The sequence below is a fragment of the Enoplosus armatus genome, chromosome 10 (genome assembly GCF_043641665.1).
Source record: "Enoplosus armatus isolate fEnoArm2 chromosome 10, fEnoArm2.hap1, whole genome shotgun sequence".
NCBI lineage: Eukaryota > Metazoa > Chordata > Actinopteri > Centrarchiformes > Enoplosidae > Enoplosus > Enoplosus armatus.
In genome coordinates this window covers 18,762,630-18,781,565 of record NC_092189.1, presented here as the reverse complement: position 1 = coordinate 18,781,565, position 18,936 = coordinate 18,762,630, and the positions used below count along the sequence as shown (strand labels likewise).

General features: G+C 39.9%; 1 protein-coding gene across 3 annotated transcripts; it reads right to left on the bottom strand.

The window, feature by feature from the left end:
* Window positions 1-1,780: 1,780 nt before the first annotated feature.
* On the bottom strand, window positions 1,781-12,150 carry maea (macrophage erythroblast attacher, E3 ubiquitin ligase). 3 transcript variants are annotated; one of them, XM_070913286.1, is made up of 9 exons: window positions 12,058-12,150; window positions 7,798-7,980; window positions 6,094-6,297; window positions 5,716-5,838; window positions 4,875-4,951; window positions 4,656-4,764; window positions 3,002-3,135; window positions 2,435-2,630; window positions 1,781-2,283 (listed from the first exon to the last, which is right to left on the bottom strand). In XM_070913286.1, exons 1-9 carry the CDS (start codon window positions 12,124-12,126, stop codon window positions 2,188-2,190), a joined length of 1,191 nt encoding a protein of 396 aa, XP_070769387.1. In that variant the 5' UTR covers window positions 12,127-12,150; the 3' UTR covers window positions 1,781-2,187. The 3 variants fall into 3 exon arrangements, with proteins under 3 accessions (XP_070769387.1, XP_070769385.1, XP_070769386.1); XM_070913284.1 differs by lacking the exon at window positions 5,716-5,838 and having other exon boundaries at window positions 12,058-12,126; XM_070913285.1 differs by lacking the exon at window positions 6,094-6,297 and having other exon boundaries at window positions 12,058-12,126.
* Window positions 12,151-18,936: the final 6,786 nt, after the last annotated feature.

The window sequence follows — 18,936 nt, the reverse complement described above, 5'->3', positions numbered from 1 at the left end:
ATGAGATTCACATTGTAAATAAGTGATCAACACTACAGTATATTACCATCTGTAAGCATGCTTTTCACGGCTAGACCAAAAATCGGCAACACAGACTGCTGACCTCCTCAGGCCATGGAGATGTCGTTTCAGGTGAAAGACACAAAACTTGGTTTGCATTTCCATGACAACAGACTTGCAGTGAATCGTTAACCTTGTCACACCTACCAGAGCTTATGGTAATGTTGATTTTAGAGCCCACAGAGGAAAGCAGACATTGCAAATAAAGAAACACTGAAATCAAAGTTCACTGAAATCTTTATGAGGCATATTGCTCATGAAACAATCCCTTTATCTATTCTACCAACACAAACACACAGGACAGGTCTGTGTATTTACAGATACAGTTCCAAATCATTTATGGACACATGAGGCAACTTTTGGTTTGTCAATAAACAACAAATTGAAGAAATTATTGACCCCAAGACTGATGTGTTTAACATAAAACTGCATTTTTGGATTGCTTAGCATGGGTGTTTAAATTTTCACAATTTAAGGGTTATTTGTGCACTAGTTGTCATTGAAGTCAGCGTTCCAGATTTGTGTATATCTTGTTCTGATCACATTCCCAGTCCATCCTTCATTTACAGTAGGTTTTCAAAGTCATAGAGGATGAGTCATGTTGTCAGATGACCAAAAGTTTTGTAAGAAAAGGCAGGATTGTTCAATCAACAGCCTAGTCAAGGTTTTGATCCTGCCTCATAATGCATTTTTCAAATAAAGGCAGGCATGTGCATGGAACTACATGTAACGTTGAAGCAGCTGGAGTACTTTAATGATACCGAAACCTTGTAGAGTTGGTACCGCAAGCAGCTTTAACAAGCAGAGTATTAGACTGAGGAAAAATATCAGTCATTGTTGGAAAAATAGCTATGAAATTAAAACTATTTGGGCAGTGTTACAAACTAAAATCACCCAGGGTTTCATCTTTAAACAGAATAAATAATAATTATTAAGTTCACTGAACTGTACTCTTACTTTAAGCTGAAGAAAAAAGAGAAATTAGATGAAGAGACCTGAAAATGGCAAACCTCACACAGAAAAGGAAGACAATTTGTTTAATAATTGTAATAAAAAACATCAGAGATGGTTGTTTTGTTTCAATATTGCCAAATGTCATTATGGTAGTAAATAAACCATAATCAATATTATCAAGTTTATGAAACTAACAGCATCCTCAGAAATGAGAAGTTATACTGAAGAACCAGTTAACTTGAGGATACTGTGGGCTATATCAGTTTAACAACACTCAAGAAAAGACTTGTTCAGTTCACACAGCAATCTTCGTAGAAGGTTCTTCTTCGTTGTCGTTACTTGTCCCCAAAACCACTGAATTTATACATGAGGATGATCAATTCCTACCTAATATTTACATTTGAAAAAGAGCCTGCTGCGGCCCAAATCCGGCTCTGGTTTCACAGCCAAGGTGGGATGAAATGCACAAAGGTAGGCAGTTTAAAAGGAGGCATTTAACATATACACCCCCGCCCCCCCCAAACAACCCACTAAAAAAACATGGCTAGAAGGCAAAAGGATGTCAACAGCATGCATCACAGAATGAGATGCTACCACGTGACCAGGAAGCCAGCCATGTTTGGTTTGAAAAAGGCCCAAATCTCATGTGTTAATCTGGTTAGTGGAGCAAGTTAACACTGTCCTTCCACACGTTATTTAAGTAACAAAGGAACACCACTAGTGAAAGGAAAAAGTCAAAGTAACCTCAACAAGTTTTTTATTTGTTGTAGTAAAATCATATATCTACCTAGCAGTTTTTCACCCCCTCAGTCCTTTTCTGTAGTCTCTAATCCTCAGCGTGAGGGTGTGTAAAATAATAACAATGTTGATAGTCCATGTGCTTGAATGGATCAGATCAAACAACTTCTTGTTATCTAGCCACATCTAAAACAGAGTCTGAAAGGAGAGGAGTCCAGTTTCTATGTGATAAAATGGGTGGGGGGGGGGGGGGCAAACTTGAGCTGATCACGTATTGGGTGGGGTGGTTTGTGATAAATGTTGGGCGTGTCTGTGGGGGGTAGAAGGGCACTGGATCACAGCTCCACGGGTGGCTCTCTGAGTAGGCCAGGTCACAGGTGATGAATAACTGGCCTTATTCAATCATGTTAATACTCAGATGGGTTATCTGAGTGATCACATGATATAGACCTTCTCAGCTTGAGAGAAGTTGAAGACTTCTTTGGTTCTGGGACACACCACTTTGTCATCTTGGCGGATGGACAGAAGGGACTGGAAGAGATAATAAGCAGAGGATAATCAATTAGACAGAGAAACAAACATTACAGTTGTGTATGACTCTTTCTTGCTTTCATACAACATTTTAAAGTGCTTTAACACAGGCAGAAATAGCTCCCTGTAGCTCATCTTGCTGCATACTCACGTTATAGCCGTAGACATATCCATTAGGCAGCATCATTGGAGGGTTGTTTTCATTCATGACCTCGCCGGAGATCTTACACACTAGTCTGGAGTTGGCGCAGTGGGCCATGGGTAGCGGTTGGGCCAACTTGTTGAGGGATTTACTGCACACTGGGCAGTCTGGGTTCTTAGAGGTACCATCCTCCTTGTAGCACTGACTGGAATGGGCATGGAGGTTAAGGACCAAATATAATTCTATATGGGTCTCATAGCAGACATGAGAATCCTCTCACTTTAAGTTTTATTAAGCTCATTGGGTAACATTCCAGTGTCATTAGACAGTAAGTGCAAAGAGAAGAAAGATGAGAAAGTTACGTGTGACTAACCACTAGCCACATACACATACCACCGAGCTACAGGAACACTCCCTTCATTTTGCTGTTTTTTTAAAAGCTCACGTCAGTTTTTACCATTTTGTTTTATTCACAATGAAAATAAATTAACAAATGTTTTTGCATCCTTAGAAAGTTTGGCTGTGGGGATCAAATCAAAAGGGCAGAAGCAACTTATTACTGGTATGGTAGGATACGGTGTCTTGATGGCAGACAGACCAGCCTGTAGGGTGATAGTGAACACAGAGTTGTTTCCCAGCTGGTGCAGTCTGTAGTTGTCATATCGGAACTGCTGGATCAGCATCTTCCAGCGGGCTGGATCCAAAAGATCCTGATGGAACAGAAAGAACAAGAGACAGAAGAGAGTTTTACACTAACAGCCACTTCAAGACAGACTTCAGACCCAGTAATTACTACTTATGAGAATGCACATACAGCGAGGTGCAGATCAGTGTCACACAACTCCTCTGCAACATGCTTTTTATTCTCCAGACATTTTTGACTACACTGCGTTCACTGAGGTAGTGTAAACTGCAACACAAACCAGGCCTGTCGCATAGTGTTGCATCATCTGTAGCACACCGGACACGACATACAGACAGCAGTCAAGTAATCAATGTGCTGTAGCCAGGACGTTCCAACCCCAGGAGCAAACTGACACCTGGCGTATGCTGCCGGTGTATTTTGCCCTTAAGAAGTTGTTTCACCATTCCTTCGGAAACAACACCATCAGGGTAGAGCATGATTTCAAACTCTTTAATTAAAAGTGATTAGTAAGAATACCAAGGCTTTGTGTTGTTTGTTTCTTTTTGAGCATACTGTGATTAAGGGCTCTCTGATTCCCAAACACAGTTGAGGCTGTAGGCAGTACTAGTGATTTCACTATAAAGATATTCTACAAGAGTAATGTAAATGCATTTTCTCGACCTTTTTGATTCTGCTGTAAGCTATGGTGGCAACATTATTAATGAGCCTGATTTAATTAATATGTATTTTACATCATATAAAGGAAAGAAAGGGCAGTTTTCTATATTTGTTTCCAAAGATGGATTGATAACTGATCGTGGTTTCAACATTGAGGAAAACAATTGTGATGATAATTTAGATATAAATGTGGAGCTCTAGAAACACATTGGCAGAGGACAGAGATTCTCAGTTGTGCTTCTGTCACACTGGCACAAGAAGCTGGCAGAAACGTCGTCACACTAGTTTGGCTTGGTCCATCTTCTTTGCTTGCAGAAAAAGCTAAATGCCTTTTGAGATTAAGCGTTGTTGTTCTGGTGCCATTGAACAACTCTGTCTCTCAGAGGACTTTTAAGTGGAAGTGAAAATTAAAAATAACAACACTGCTACTAAAAGCAAATACCCAGGGACAAGTAGCACAAGAGGGAATTGAGTTTGTTTTTTTTATAGAAGACAACAGGGGCCCTCTAGTGGCTGATATACTGCTATAGCACGTTCTCTGCTTGATCTCTATAAAGTTCCACACTTGAATATATAATATAATTCTAGTGGAATATTCTCATTAAGAAAAAATAGTTGATGCAAGTGAACAAGTATCTGTTATGTTTATGGTGTATCCACAGTTTGCACAGGCATATAAACACAGCTGCATTTAATGACATGATAAGGCAAAGTGATAGAGAGTAGTAGAGTGATCTGTCTCGGCTCTGTCATTGATGGTATTGGCATTCCCATGTGTGAAGTTTTGTGTGAAATACTTTCAGAATGGTAGAAACCCAGATGACTAATAAGCATAATATTGTGTGGTTGTATTTGTGTGAATTGGGTCTGACCAAATACAATTTCATACATGTACATATTTACACTAGCAAATACCTCAGGTTTTACCTTGTATGGGGAGATATGCGTATCTGATGGGAAGGCCAGCATGCCCATCACTTGTCGAACTTCATCCAGCTGTCCACCCTCTGCTTGGCTGAAGTGCTTCCTTGCATGTCTGAGATACACAGAGACACATGCAAACAAGATCAGTGGTTGATATGATATTTTTGTTTTAGTGCCGTCAATTATGGTTAAAATAAGGAATTAGATGAGGTTGTCCAGTACCTGACTGCATCCATGCGTTTGTTTTGTCTGATGAGCTCAATGAACTCCTGGATTCTCAGACTGAACTCAAGACAACTCTGCCAAAGAAACAAACAAAAGATGGCAGTAAGTTTAAACCACTGAAGTGCTGCAAAATCTTCTATTTTGCCCTTCGTGAACCTTCAGGCAAGAAACTGATCTCTTTAATACAACTGCTGCAGTGCTGCCTTTCAATATTTTACCACCCAAATGGATTTTTGGAACAGAAAAAAACCCCCACATATCCTACCACTGTGGCTGGCCAAGCTTAAAATAATACCAGCTGGAGCTCAAATGTACCTGCATTTAGCATTGAGCTGGAGCTAAACCAAACTAAATTTCACAAATGCTCTCGTGAGATAGAAAATCAAAATGATTTTTCATAGCACCAGCTTCCCAAACTCGGGCTAACCATATGAATATTTGGTCATCTATGCAGTACAAGGTTGACTCTCAAAGTAACAACTGGGAAGATTATCATGCCTTGGCGGAGGTCTGTGCTCTACTGAGTACTTTCTGGTTTAATACAATAATCTTAGGATTAACACTTTAACTTGCTGCCACTGCCAGAAGGGCAAAACACTCAGGAAGAGTAATTAAATCTTAACAAGTCTCTTTCTGGGCACCATTACAGAGCTGATTCTTGTTCGGAATACAAACCCAATAGGCATTTGTCCATATACTTCTGCTCGCTTGACTTATAAAATAATATTTTTCGTTTGTCGTGGGCAGGTGTTTTAAGTATTTGTCGGGCGTTAACTCAACCCTCTTGGATTCATCAGGTAAAATTCGACTCTTAAATATACACCCACAAATAAACTACCTTCATCTTGCGGAGGCGGGACTTATTGTCATGGCACCAGGCTAGGCAAGTGGCCGTCTCCTGCCTCTCCAGAGACTCCTCCACCTCTTTAGCTGTGAGGAACATCTCAATGTTCACCAGATCCTAAAAATACAGGGAGAGTGGATGTATGAATAGAAAAGAAAAAAACAAAAGTTAAGCACATTGGTGAACAAAGCATTTAGATTCAGTAGTGTGTGTGTATTAAGTTAAACTGATAGTTTGTGTTTCAAACAGTCAGTGAGTCTTTTATTTCTGTCCCAGTGTTCTTAAATACATAATACTTTATAACCTCAAAGAACTCCAGAGTCTTCTGAATGACCTTGAGACAAAACAGATCATTAAAACACAGACAATTACCTCTATACCGCTCTGTCTGGCCAGTTTAACAGCTGTGTTGTAGTAGCCGCAGCGCAGCAGATGCTCCACCATCATGCGGTCCATGCGCTTCTTCTTCCACAGGTTGACCGAGGCCAGCTGGTCGCTGCTGTGCTCCTTCAAGTGCTCGATGCGACGCTTACACAGCTTGGCACTCTCGTCTTCTGCTTGGATGGACTCTGCAGCCTACAGGACACACACACACACACACACCCAAGAGCAATCAAGATATTAAAAAAAGCTGAACATGCATCGTATACAACAGAACAAGTTCAAATTGATGAGCAGTCAATATCCATACTTGTTGTAACCGTACTGGTTATCCAGGTCCATGCCCCTAGCAAGTCAGTGTAGTGTTTAGTATGACCTTCAACACAATGGATTGAGGGTTTACATGTCACAAAGTGCCTGCTGGACAACAAGTTGGCACAGAGGACAAAAGAACTGCAGAAGTGTGTTTTGATCACTTGTTTTCTGTCATTTTAGAAAGGCTTGATAGAAGAACTAGCCAGGCCGCATTCCACTGCTGACAAACACAACCCACCAAGGCCACAGTTATACCATTATAAAGAAACCACAGCCACAATACGGTGCTTCTGTCAAAAGGATGGGGTAACGTGGCTTTTAACAGTTGGCTCTAGCTGAATGGAGATCTTATTTGTAGATGAGTTACTGCTGGTGGTGTAAGTACCAGGGTCAATAGCAGTGCTTGTATTTTCTAACTACTAATGAATGGGTATGTCTAAGGTTTTCCTAAATTTACAGTATATTACTTCCAGTTGACGTAATCTGGTGATTATGATATGAAAAAATTACAAGTTTTTGTCTTACTTAGAGCTTCTCAATGGGCTGCCAAGCAAGATAGAGATGTATTGGCTTTATGAGGATAGATTTTAAATAGAAACAGAGTTCAAAAATGACCTCCAAGGTTGTTACAATTGAAAAAAAATGGTCTTGAAGTGTAGCATCAAGAGAGAAAACAGCTTAAAACACAGACATGATTGTTGTGATAAACCTCAGTTGTACTTCTAAGCTATGTTAAGCCAACTTTCTGTTGCGTCTGATTATCTCTGTAATCACTATTTTGTGTAAGAGCAGCCCTCTGAAAACAAAAATGGCAATATATGACAATGGCAACACCTCTATCATGAAATTAGTTTTAAAGAAACACAAAACAAGTGATAAAACTCAGAGAATCAGAGGCAAAAGAACTGTGATTAAGCGCAGCGGGTAATTGGCTGCATTAGTCAAAAGTGCCTAACAACAAACCACATTTCTTAGCAAAAGGTAGTGGTAATGAACCATTTGACTTGTTTGTCAACCATAATTAAACTATAAGAGAAATAAAAAGAGGGGATGTAAGTGTTGTGGGTTTTCTTTCTAAAAACACTGCTAATGACTGGATTCTACTGGTTTGGTATACAAGTGGCCTGCTGAAGTTTTAAATCGCAATCCTTGAACAAAACTTACCATGGTGGCAAGTCCTTAGCCAGTCTGGAAGGGAATAAACTCACCAGGGATTGTGTGTGTTTGTACATACAGTAGTTTTTATGTGTGTACCAAAATATATTTTACTGCTTTTACTGTACACCAAATCAAAATCTATTCATAAAATACTTCTTGAAAGTTGATAGAGAGGAAATTGCTGCTTCAAAAAGTGTGTATGTGTGCATCTGTTTCCCTCACCTTCCTCTTCAGGGCGCTGAGTTTCTCCACCACACCATCCAGCAGTGACACCACGGAGTCGACCACTGGGAAGCTGCTCAACGTCTTCTCCAGCTCTGCAACAACCATTGTCACGTGACTCGTCTCCCGGTCAATGTTCTTCTGAGCCGCCCTGAAACGTTTGTTCAGAGTCTCGTAGGGGACCTGCAACGACAATGCCGTGGGACATTTAACTCGGTATATCAGGTATTCAGGTTTAGCAGTGGCAAAGAGCAAGCAAGCAGCTCAGGAGTATCATTAGCAAACAGCCCAACAAACGCAGATGAAAATGACCTTTAGCTGATTAAGATTTGTATTTTGAAAAAGGGTAAATGGTTGTTTAAATAGCTGAGCTATAATGGGTCTTGTACAAACAACTTGTATGTGTTCGGCCATACTGAGTGTTTGAGTTGCTCCGCAGAAAAAGAAGTAGTTTGCATAGATATCCTGTCTTGTAGCGACTAAAGAGACGGGAGCACACACAAACAATCAAATAAAAAGTAGGAATGAACAGTCTACCCAAATTAATACTTTTAAACTTTTCTTTCCAGTGTATAAAATAATATACTTATTATATATAATTTTACCCCTGTTGTTAATGTTGAGGTCACCACCAGTTGGAATGAGATGAACACTATCGGCAGTGTGCTCTATGACATCCTTCTAACAGACTAATTTCATGACATTTCTGCAATCCATGAACTCCTCAGTGGAAACAAATTAAAGCAGGAAGCAGATGACTGCAGCTTACTTTTGCGGACTGAAACAATCCTGTCTTTCTCCTTTGCTACTGCAATCTACAGAATATTCGATCATTGCTACATTTAATTTCACACAGTATTATGTTAGTAAAAACGTGCATCTCCAGTACATCTCAAATTTGTACTGTACCAACTTGAATGAACATGATCCACAGACAAAGCTTGTATATTTGACTCTAGTAAAGTAGAAAAAACTGATAATATTTGATTGTAACATCTGCTAGAAATTCTATGATTTACGCTAAATAGTAATTATTATAGAACACTGGCATATAGCGACAGTTAGTATAGTTCAGTGGTTGTGGCACATAAAGTATAATGAAAACACATCTTAAAAGAGCAACAAAACATTCATGTTGAACTTTCAAAAAAAAAAAACATCACAGAGAAGCTTGGAACTACAATATCTGTATGATAGAAGGTCTGTATTCAAAAAGATCTACAGATCATTATATATGCTCAAACTAAACAGCACAGTGATTCTCCCCTTGTGCTTTGCAGATACCTGTGAACCAGATTAATATGAGCGTTGTGGTTCCTTCTCTGGGGTAAAAAAACAAGAGGAGAGCTTTGATCCATTGAGAGAATGTTTTTTCTCTTTTAAGTTAGAGCCAAGTTCATTTCACAGATCACTAACATTGGAGAGATTAAATACGCAAGCATGCAACAAAACATGATAGAATAGAGAAAGTTGCTGCTCTCCTGGAATTATCATCGTCATTAATTAGAATCCAGCTCCAATTTTGCCAAAATAAAGCCCAGAATGAGACCCTATGATTCAGATATTTAAATTGTACCACAGAACAGTTCTGTATGCACTGGTAAACATTCATTAGTGTCCCGTTGACAGAAACAGAGGGCTTATTCTGCTCAGGAATGCGTATGGCCGCTGTATGAGAGGAAAAAGATGGAAAAAGCATTGGATCTCCAGCTTTTTTTTTTTCTCCTGAAGACTTCAACAAGACCAGGGTTTGACACATTCAATTGGTCAGTGTTTGATTTTAGTGACACACTTGGCTTGAGCTTGGGTCATGAAATGAAGGATTCTGTAGCCAGATACAGTGGATGGTGATGATTACAGCGAGATGTAGAGAAAGCCACATCAATTCATAAAATATGAAATGAATCCCCAGTGTATGCAAACAAGCAAGGTTGAGTAGTATAACGCTGTAGACCGAAGACCCATAGAGATTATGTCAACTGGAAGAGATTTTGCTATACTCCCTACTGAAGCTATGCATTTATTGTTTCTGTTTGTATAAGGCTATGGCAAGCAATGTCATAAATCAATGGGCAGAATGTGATGATTGATATTAAGGTATTAAATTCACAGGATAAGTCAAAACTGATTCAAACCTGGATATTTTATCTACAAATTTTTCAAATTAATTTCCAGAAATATATTTGGTTCACAAAATAGTTTGTTTCAAATGCAACGGATGTTTCTCTGACGATTAAGTCCTCTGTGCATTTTAAGGAAATAGAAATAGTCCCATTTTGAATATGTCTGGCTACTATATCTTATCACTCTTTCAACTTTTATTTACTATTTTGATTAATCTATTAATCTACTATTTTTACAGTGATGAAATTCTGTCAAGATCACATTCCAGACAGCTATTATAATGGCTAGGCTGACAGTGTGTGTGTGGTTGTCTTTCATGATTTCATGATTTATTGGGAGGTGGCTCATTGCAAGAGACATCTACAGGCCCACTCCAAACAGTGAAAAGTACTCATTAATGATAACCAGAATAATATAATAATTAAATGGCGTAAGTAATTTTAGCAAGTCCGAATAATAATTTTGATTTGCCTTTGATGCAGACACACCATCTTAAACGTGCAGCATTACAATGTCATTTGACTCTATTGGGCCTGTAAATTCAGCATTCAGGTTAATAACTAACAAACCACTGACTAAAATTGGGTTTTGGTCATGGTCACAAAGCCTAGCCATTTGCCCACATAAATGAGTAAATATACTAGGGATTCTATTTCCTTTAAGAATGCTTGAGGTAAAGGCTTGGCTTAGACTGATCTGACTGAAAATGTCCAAAAACATCCCCAAGGACACAATATCCAATACATACTGTGTTATGTTGGTGATGCAGATTTGCATATTTCTCAGTGTCTGTGTCAGGCAACATTGTGACATTATAATTATGCTCAATATAGCTCTAAATGTAATCAACACTGCTCTCCCCCAGCTGTAGACTCCCATTTGATGCCAATTATAACTATCATTCCTGTCTTAAAATGGTGCCCATCATCCTTACTGCAGCATCCAAGCAAAGACAGACATATCCCCAAACCACAGCCATGCTTCCTAAGTCTTAACATCGCCAACAGCACTACGTTATATTCATCATGACAACATCATGCCATTAGTTACCACACAAAAGCTGTCAATACATTGCTACTCACAAACGTGCTTTATATGACGACGCTTTCTTGCTCTGTGAGACGGCTGATCAGAGGAAGCAGCCCGGACTTGTTTCAGCTCGTCTTTTAGCAGTCGTGTCGCAGTAACGTTATGTGGAATGGAGGAACGGTGCGTGTGTGCGGCAGCAGGCTGTGATTTCTCTCGCTGGCCATTTTGAAGTGCAGAGAGGCAGCAGCAATCTGATGACACTGCGCTAACTCGCAGGACTGATTCTCTGTCTGACAGCGTAGCGTTACGGGCTCTCCCCTAGTGATTTCAACCGATCCATCCTTCCAGCTAGAATTTCAATGCTCGACGTTACGTATCTGGTAGGCTATTCATCTTTTGCGACGATAAAAGATGGCTAATACTGGTTTTGCCACAGTAACCTAGCTAGCAGGCCTGCCAGCCATTTCTTTGACGCCGTGTCTGGCTGTTAAAGGGATGAGCAACCACGTTGTTACATGTTCTGTCTGTGGTGGTGTTTATTATAACGTTTATATCATCCTCCAATTTAATTAAACTGCCAAACGGTTAAGTGCCCAGGCTAGCGTAACTTAGCCGTTAAACGTCTGCACACTTATGAATGTTATACCACATTAAGTTAGCAAGCGAACGTTAAATTAATGCAACGTTAACGTTAGCTAACACAGGCAGGTACGTTAGCGTTCCCTGACATGTCATAACTAACGTCAAAACACCATTTAGTAAAAAACAACAGGCTTAAAGTTAAGCTAGCAGCTCTGAGGCCCTCCACACTCTTGACGTCAACAATAGGAACTCATTAAGGTACACAGCAAGGTAACTATAGCCACTGGCTAATGTTATTTATTGAGCTACTTGATCTTTGCTATTGCTCTTCAAAAGGTAGTTAGTGGACGCTGCTACCTGGCTAAGCTAGTACAGCTAACGTTAGCCTCCCTGTCATGTTCGCTGGTCTCGCTATCAAATGAACTAATAATCCCCATTTTCTGAATTGCATCAAACACATCGTGTATTGTGGACACGTCAGAATCATAATACTATTAATATGTACCCGTTTCAGTTTTTGTTTACCTTCAGGGTGGGATATTCTTGGACTTTGAGAGCCATGGACAGTTGAGATGCTGTCTCTTGCACCGCCATCTTGGTTTTGTGGTTTTCTTGTGGTTGTTTGTGTTTTTTTTTTCTATCAACTCAGAATGGCCTTGGCTGCTCACTACCGCCATCTGGTGAGACGGTGTCAGCACTGACTGTGCTTTGTTAAAGATTCTTTAGAGGCTTTTCTTATCTGCAGTGGCCTCAAACTGAAAGTATTCGTTGATTCGAGGTGAAATACAGCATGTTATTTACATACAGCCAATGTCATGCTGTTGCCAACAAAACAATATCACCACAAGAAGCATTTAGTAGCTGTTCTGGAGCTCTCATTCACATCGCATGAGCAGATTTCACCAACAGTTTGCCCAGTTGTCAGTTTCTAGGAATTGTAGTTCCAATTTCCAATTTCAATTTGTTCTGACAACTTCAAGGACCTCTCGTCAACACTGGCACATAAGCTGAGGGCAATTTTACCTGCAAACTCATTTCAATCCACAACATGGTCCAGAGAGAGAGAGAGAGCACCCAAAATCACAGATAAAATGTTTCTGTAATTAAATCAAAGACTGCAGTAAATAATGAAAAAATGAATTAGACAGCATCATTAATCATGTGTTCTTGTATTCCTCAGGGCTGCTGTATTTGAGCATCCACCTCAAGCAGAGGTGAGTTTGAGCCTTATCAATCACAAAAAATGAAACAAAAATTTTAACATTTAATTCATTAAAAACATTTAAAGTATAAATCAAGATAAAATAAGAAACTGAAGATCACCACAGGCTCTAAGAAATTGTGATCAGTATTTTCTTTTATTATTTTGACATTAAATTTTTTTAAATGAAATTTAAAAAAAATAATAATAATTGAGTAATCAAATATCACTTGACAATGAAAATAACAGTTGCAGTTCTAGTGTAGCCCAGAGGTGCAATTATTCATATCCAAACATAAAAAAACATCCTGTTGAGATTAAAGTCAATAAATGGGCAGTTGCATGGCAAGAGCTGCTTTCTTTTTTCTTTTTTTTTAAGTAGGAAATATATGAGGAAATTGCAGGGCTCATTTTTGACATGCTGACAGTCATTATTAGAATTTACAAATGAAAAGCGAAAAAAGGTATTAGATATTTTCAAGATCAAACATGAGAGGGAAATCCCAAATTTCCTTTAAGGAATCCTGAATTATGTTTGTACATTTGGAACCCAGCCTGGGTTATAGTTCAAAACAGCCACGTGAAGTGTAAACCCTATGATGTGAACACAATATTTTATTCCACTAATGATGAAATGAAATAACTTGAAAAAGAGAGACCACATTAGGACAGATATTGTGAAATTTCTGGTCTTTTTAGATATTTAAAATACAGGTTACAGTCCATAAGTACAACCAGTGAATCCCGCCTGCACTCGATCCATATCATGGCCACATTTCTTTTCCTGTGTGAGTGAGAGCACCCTCCCCCCAGCCGCGGTGAACATATTGCCATTGGCCGCTGTCCAGTGCCAGGCTGTGCTGATTGGCTGGCACAAGCTCTAATCGCTTACAATTGGCCCATTATCTGCTGCATGCCCCACCCCCACCCAGCTTTGGAACAAAGTGGAACAGTGGACACACAGAGAGGAAGGTGATGCAAGGTTTGTGATGTATTTTTGGCCCCACATCAAGTGCTTCCTGTGTGTAACTTGTGTGTGCATGTGTGTCAGTGTCTATGTGTGCGTTTGTGATAGTAGTGGCTGTGCTTACAGCTTGGCTCAGCACTGTGTTTAGGTTTTGAAGAGATGACTCCGTGCCAAGTCACATAAGGGAGAAATTACTGTGCATGTGTATACTTACACTATGAAGGCTTGCTTTTCTGTGACTATATGAATACGAGTATTTATTTTTGTTTGTGTGTGTGTGTGTGCAGTATGTGTGACAAGGAGATTATTATCCAAGGAATAAATTGGGAGAGAAAGGCATACTTCTGCCTCTTTAGGGACGGATTTCGCACAGAGGGGTTGCTGAATGTTGGTGCAATTCATTGAATCTAGAAAGAAGATATTAGTCTTTAATTCTAAAGGACCAACACCAAAACCTGCGGACTAAAAATGACTCAAATTACCTCTTAAGTAAAACCTTACCCTGATGTGGAAATACCATATCTTATCACACACTTTGGACTTTCAATTTCCTGCTGTTTATATTGCATCCTCTGGACCCAAGGTGGGCTGTGCACTCCTTTTATGACCATCTTCATCAGCATACATTATCTGTTAAAGATGTGAGCAATTAAGAGCCAAATACACAGTGATTTGGATTTAAAAAATTTAAATGATATGCTATGAATTCACTCATTATGTATGACAGACAGATGCTGTCAAAAGTTAAGGCAATCTGAGATTCAGGTGTTTAAGATACAGTGATTCCTCTTTAAACAAGCTTAAGCAACTTTTTAAGAACCAATACATAAGTATACTAGAGCTGAAACAATTAGTACAACAGTGGAGAGATAACAGGAAATGAGGGGAGAAAGAGGTGGGGAATGACACGTAACAAATGTCTCCAGTCAGACCCGAACCAGCGTTGCTGCCGGCATCCCAACCCCTAAGCTACGGGAGCACCCCATTGGCAACTATTTTGATTGACCTTGTTTTAGCTTCTAAAATGTGAAGATTTGCTGCGATAGTGAATCATATTTCATGGTAAATGATGTTTTTATGTTGAAGTAAAAATTCAAGAACACTTTATATAAATGGAACACAGGCTATGGTTGATATTAGATATTGACAGACTTTTTCCTTTTCTTCATTGGTGGTGGGAGGTAACAGCTTTCTAACTATCAGACAGTATTTCTAACCTTAAGATCTTGTACAGTTACATTTTATTGAGGAGTTAAGCCTGTCAGTAAATTCTCTACATCAAACTTTCTGTAAGATTTATGATTCCTCTTTCTTTACCCGTCATCCTTTCCCTTTTCTTTTCTGTTCATCCTCCTAACCCTCTTCCTTTCTGACAACCTGTTCCTCCCTCTTCCTCCCTCCCCTCCTTCTCTTCTACACGTGGGTTAGATCCTTCATGCCTGCGGTACCCGTCTCCTCCTATAGTAGATAAGATTACTAGTTCCTCAGGTATCTGCTCTCTCCTCTGTAGTGGCACCCACATTGTTCTGCAGCTCGCTGTCAGTATGCATAAATCTAAATTGTGTGTGTGTTTGTGTGTGTGTGTGCCTGCATCTGTAGGTTTACAGCTAGTACGATGGCCACTGTGTTTCTTTTAAGCCACATTTAGAGCTATACTGTAAGTGTGCATCTGTGTGTGTACATACATCCACATTTCTTGTCATGCATTTGTGTGTGTGCGTATGTGTACAAGCTTGGTTGCAGCTGCATTTTTTTTGCATCGTGTGTATCTGTGTTTGAACCTGTGCCACAGTATGTCAGTGCATTTATTTTGCATGCAACTGCTTGTTCGAGTGTACATTTGTCTCTCTGTGCACAAGCCTGTGTCTTTGTACACGTGCGGGCATGTACCTTTGTAATTATTTGTGTTTGTGTGTACATGTGTGTGTTAGCGATAGCTCTAGGTCTAGCTGGCTGTCAGTCTTGATAAGGCCAGCGGTTGGGAGGCGTTAGTGGGGCTGCTGCTCGCCTGGCCTCCGCTTGGTGAATCTGCTGAGAAGGAGCTGTACCATTAGACACGCTGCAGTGACTACAGAGAGAGAGAATGGGTGGGAGGTGGGGGGGGGGGTGTATGGTGAGCAAGGCGGAGATGAAAAAAGAATGAAAAAGATGTGGGACTCAGGAGTGGAGGGTGATGGAGTGCAAATGAAATCGAGAGAGAAACTGGGAGGGATGAAAGATAGAAAGCAAGATGGACAGATGGAATAGCAGGAGGTAAAGAGATCGAGAAGAGGGAGGGAGGGGAAAGGCAGACAGAGGGGTAGGCGAGGGAGGACGGTAGATGGCAAAGGGAGAGTGGAGAGAGGGTGAGGAGTGAGAGGTAGAGGGGACAGAGGAGGAGAGGAGTGGAAAAAGAGGAGGAGGAAGTGAAAACGTTGCTTGTGGAGTGATAAAGAGAGGAAAGGGTGTAACTGTTAATGTCCACCCTCACACAATATATGTGTGAATATCTGCTTGGTTTGCACACAATAAAGACTGAGCTGTGCTTTCACCTCTTTCCTCCTCTCACTTCTTTCTATTATTCCTCCTATTTCCTCATGAGCAGCATTAAATATTCTGCTGATCACTACTTGTTCCTCTATTTAAGGAGCATTTGGTCTTACTCTCTTCTATCCTCTCTATCCCTTTTCCCAGTGTAGCTACAGGAGTCCAGACATTGTCCTCTCCTCTATCCATCCTTATTTAGAGTATGCTTCATGTTTCCTCTACCTCCCGGGGAACATTTGTCTCTTGCGTGTAAGAGGTGGTTGGAGTGAAGTTGCCATCGGTCCTGTCAACACGATAAATGTGTCTGTAGCTTCTCACGTTACTGACTCAGTTCAGTTTGACTTTGATATAAGACCTGAAGCTGGACCTGCACATTCCTTGTTATACATGCAACTGGCATTGTTACATTTAATGCTATAAGACAAGGACCCCATAGTAATACCATCCATGTGGGGTGTGATGACAAGTACAGAGATATTTGTCATTTAAGAAATGGATCACTGTTTAATATATCATGGTTATTATGGTTAGACATTAGACAGCTCAAGTGCTGCTTTTTCAAACAGCAAGTGGCTGATACTTTGTAGAGCAAAATTTGATGTATTACTGCCTCACAAATCTCCTAAATCCCATAGCAAACTATTAAAGTAGCTGTTGCGATTTGAAAATTATCTACGCTTGAGTACATCAGCTTTTTCAGGAACAGATTTTTTTTGTTGTACTGTTTATAGTATTAAGGTGAAAAAAGGGGAACTAGCTGCCACATCTGAAACTCAGGGACAGCCTTAGGTCTATTTAGAGTGGCTGCCATAGTCAGATGCAATTCAAGTCAACTTTTGCATGACAAACATAAGGGGTTTTCCACTTACCCACTCCACTGCTGCCACAGACGGATTTGAAACTGTGACACTGTTCAGTGCTGCAGTGTCAACTGGGCATTAAGGTGAGTCTCTAGAGATGGTGTCATGGGTCAGACCAGCAGTAAACTCCATACAAAGCTGAATTTGGTATGTTCTTGCACACAGAATGGTGGGTTTGTGACCACAAAGAAGCACATCCTTTGGTTTTGATCTTAAGTGTGTCGGCTCTGAAACTCCAATATGCCGTCACCTGCAGCTGGTCAAAAATGTCATGCAATAGTTTTTTTGGACCACATGTTTTGTTTTATTGCCACAGTTATATTAGTTTCAATGTTTACTTCTTGTTTTGAGGAATGATTGGGTCATGTTCTTCTCCCACCATGACTCCCCCATCTGGTGTGGACGTCATTAAATGAACACACCTACAGTCACAGTGACTCGTGGTGTTGGTGGTATTTGCCTGCAGCACCCTGGCAGGCAGCAGTCACAAAACATGCCAAATGCAATTTTGCTTTGAACCTTACACTACATGTACCCTTGCTGACTTTCGATTAGGTATAATTCCCATCAAATGTCTCTGCTCTCTGACCCAGTGGGGTGAGAGATGGTGACGAACAGCTGGAGAGGAGAGGCCGTGAAATTCCAATTGGATTATTTTATCAAAGAAAAAACAGGGCCTTGGAGCTATCTACTCCTTTTAAAGGAGCCAGAATCCCAATGTAGAGCCCTGCTCCACCGTCTACATAAAGCAAAAAACGAGGAGCACATTGCTCATTTTCCTTTGAAGGTGAAAAGTAATTTTTAAGCTAAATCTGTTTTATCACTGTGTTTAGGATGAAGCCAGCAGCTGACAGGAATGGTTGAAGAGAATGGTTGCAGTGATAACATATGACAAAGGTCATGAGTCAGCCTACCGACAGTGTTGAAAACAACTGTTTCTCTGACCCTCTGCCTCTTTTTGGATTTGAACAACTCGCCCACTGGCTGTCTGTGACATTTACCAATAGTGAGGATGTGATGCAACCGTCATTGCTGTTAAACTAGGTTAGGCCCTGGCAGTTAGGGGGGGGCGTCTGAGGCTGCTTATATCATTGTGGTAATCAAATGGCCAAGTATAGATGAGAGTAACTGTAAAATCACCACTGCAGGAACAGAAGGAGCCTGAGCAAGTGTATAGGTGTTAACCAGACCAAAGCACAGAGATGGAACGTTTAAGAGATTGAAGTGATTACATGAGCAAACGTATCTGATTAAAAACACGGCCTGCCATATTTACATGCGCATCAAAAGAACAATTATACAACAACACAGCCACAACGGGGGAGAAGACATCATAGACAACACTATGCTGTTGGCTGGTGTTCATGTTCTACATTCAACAGGACATGGATATCATATCATAAAACATTAATTTGGGTCGCAGATTAAACAGATAAATTGTTGCAAAGTACAGGAGTAATGAGATGGTGTGTGAGTGTGCTTTTACTAGTTGGATCCCTCATAAACGTACTTTTTATTTACACTGCTGTAAATAATGAAGAAATGCTAAAATGAAATTAATAACAATTTTTAATATGTAATTAATTCTATTTTGTCCATTTGTTTTATGGAGGCAAATTAACTGATGAAAGTTTCAGTAGTACCATGATTTGTAACTGGCTTAAGTTTAAATGTATCCCTTACCATTCAAAATATATTTAAATATTTAATACCCGGAACAGTATTTTGAATAATTTGAATTGCCTGATTTTTTAAATGTGTTTAAAAGCTCCTAGAAGATAAGACATATCAAGGACTCCACATGTTGTTTGTCACACAAATAATAATCAGTATAGTCAGCAACAGTTTTG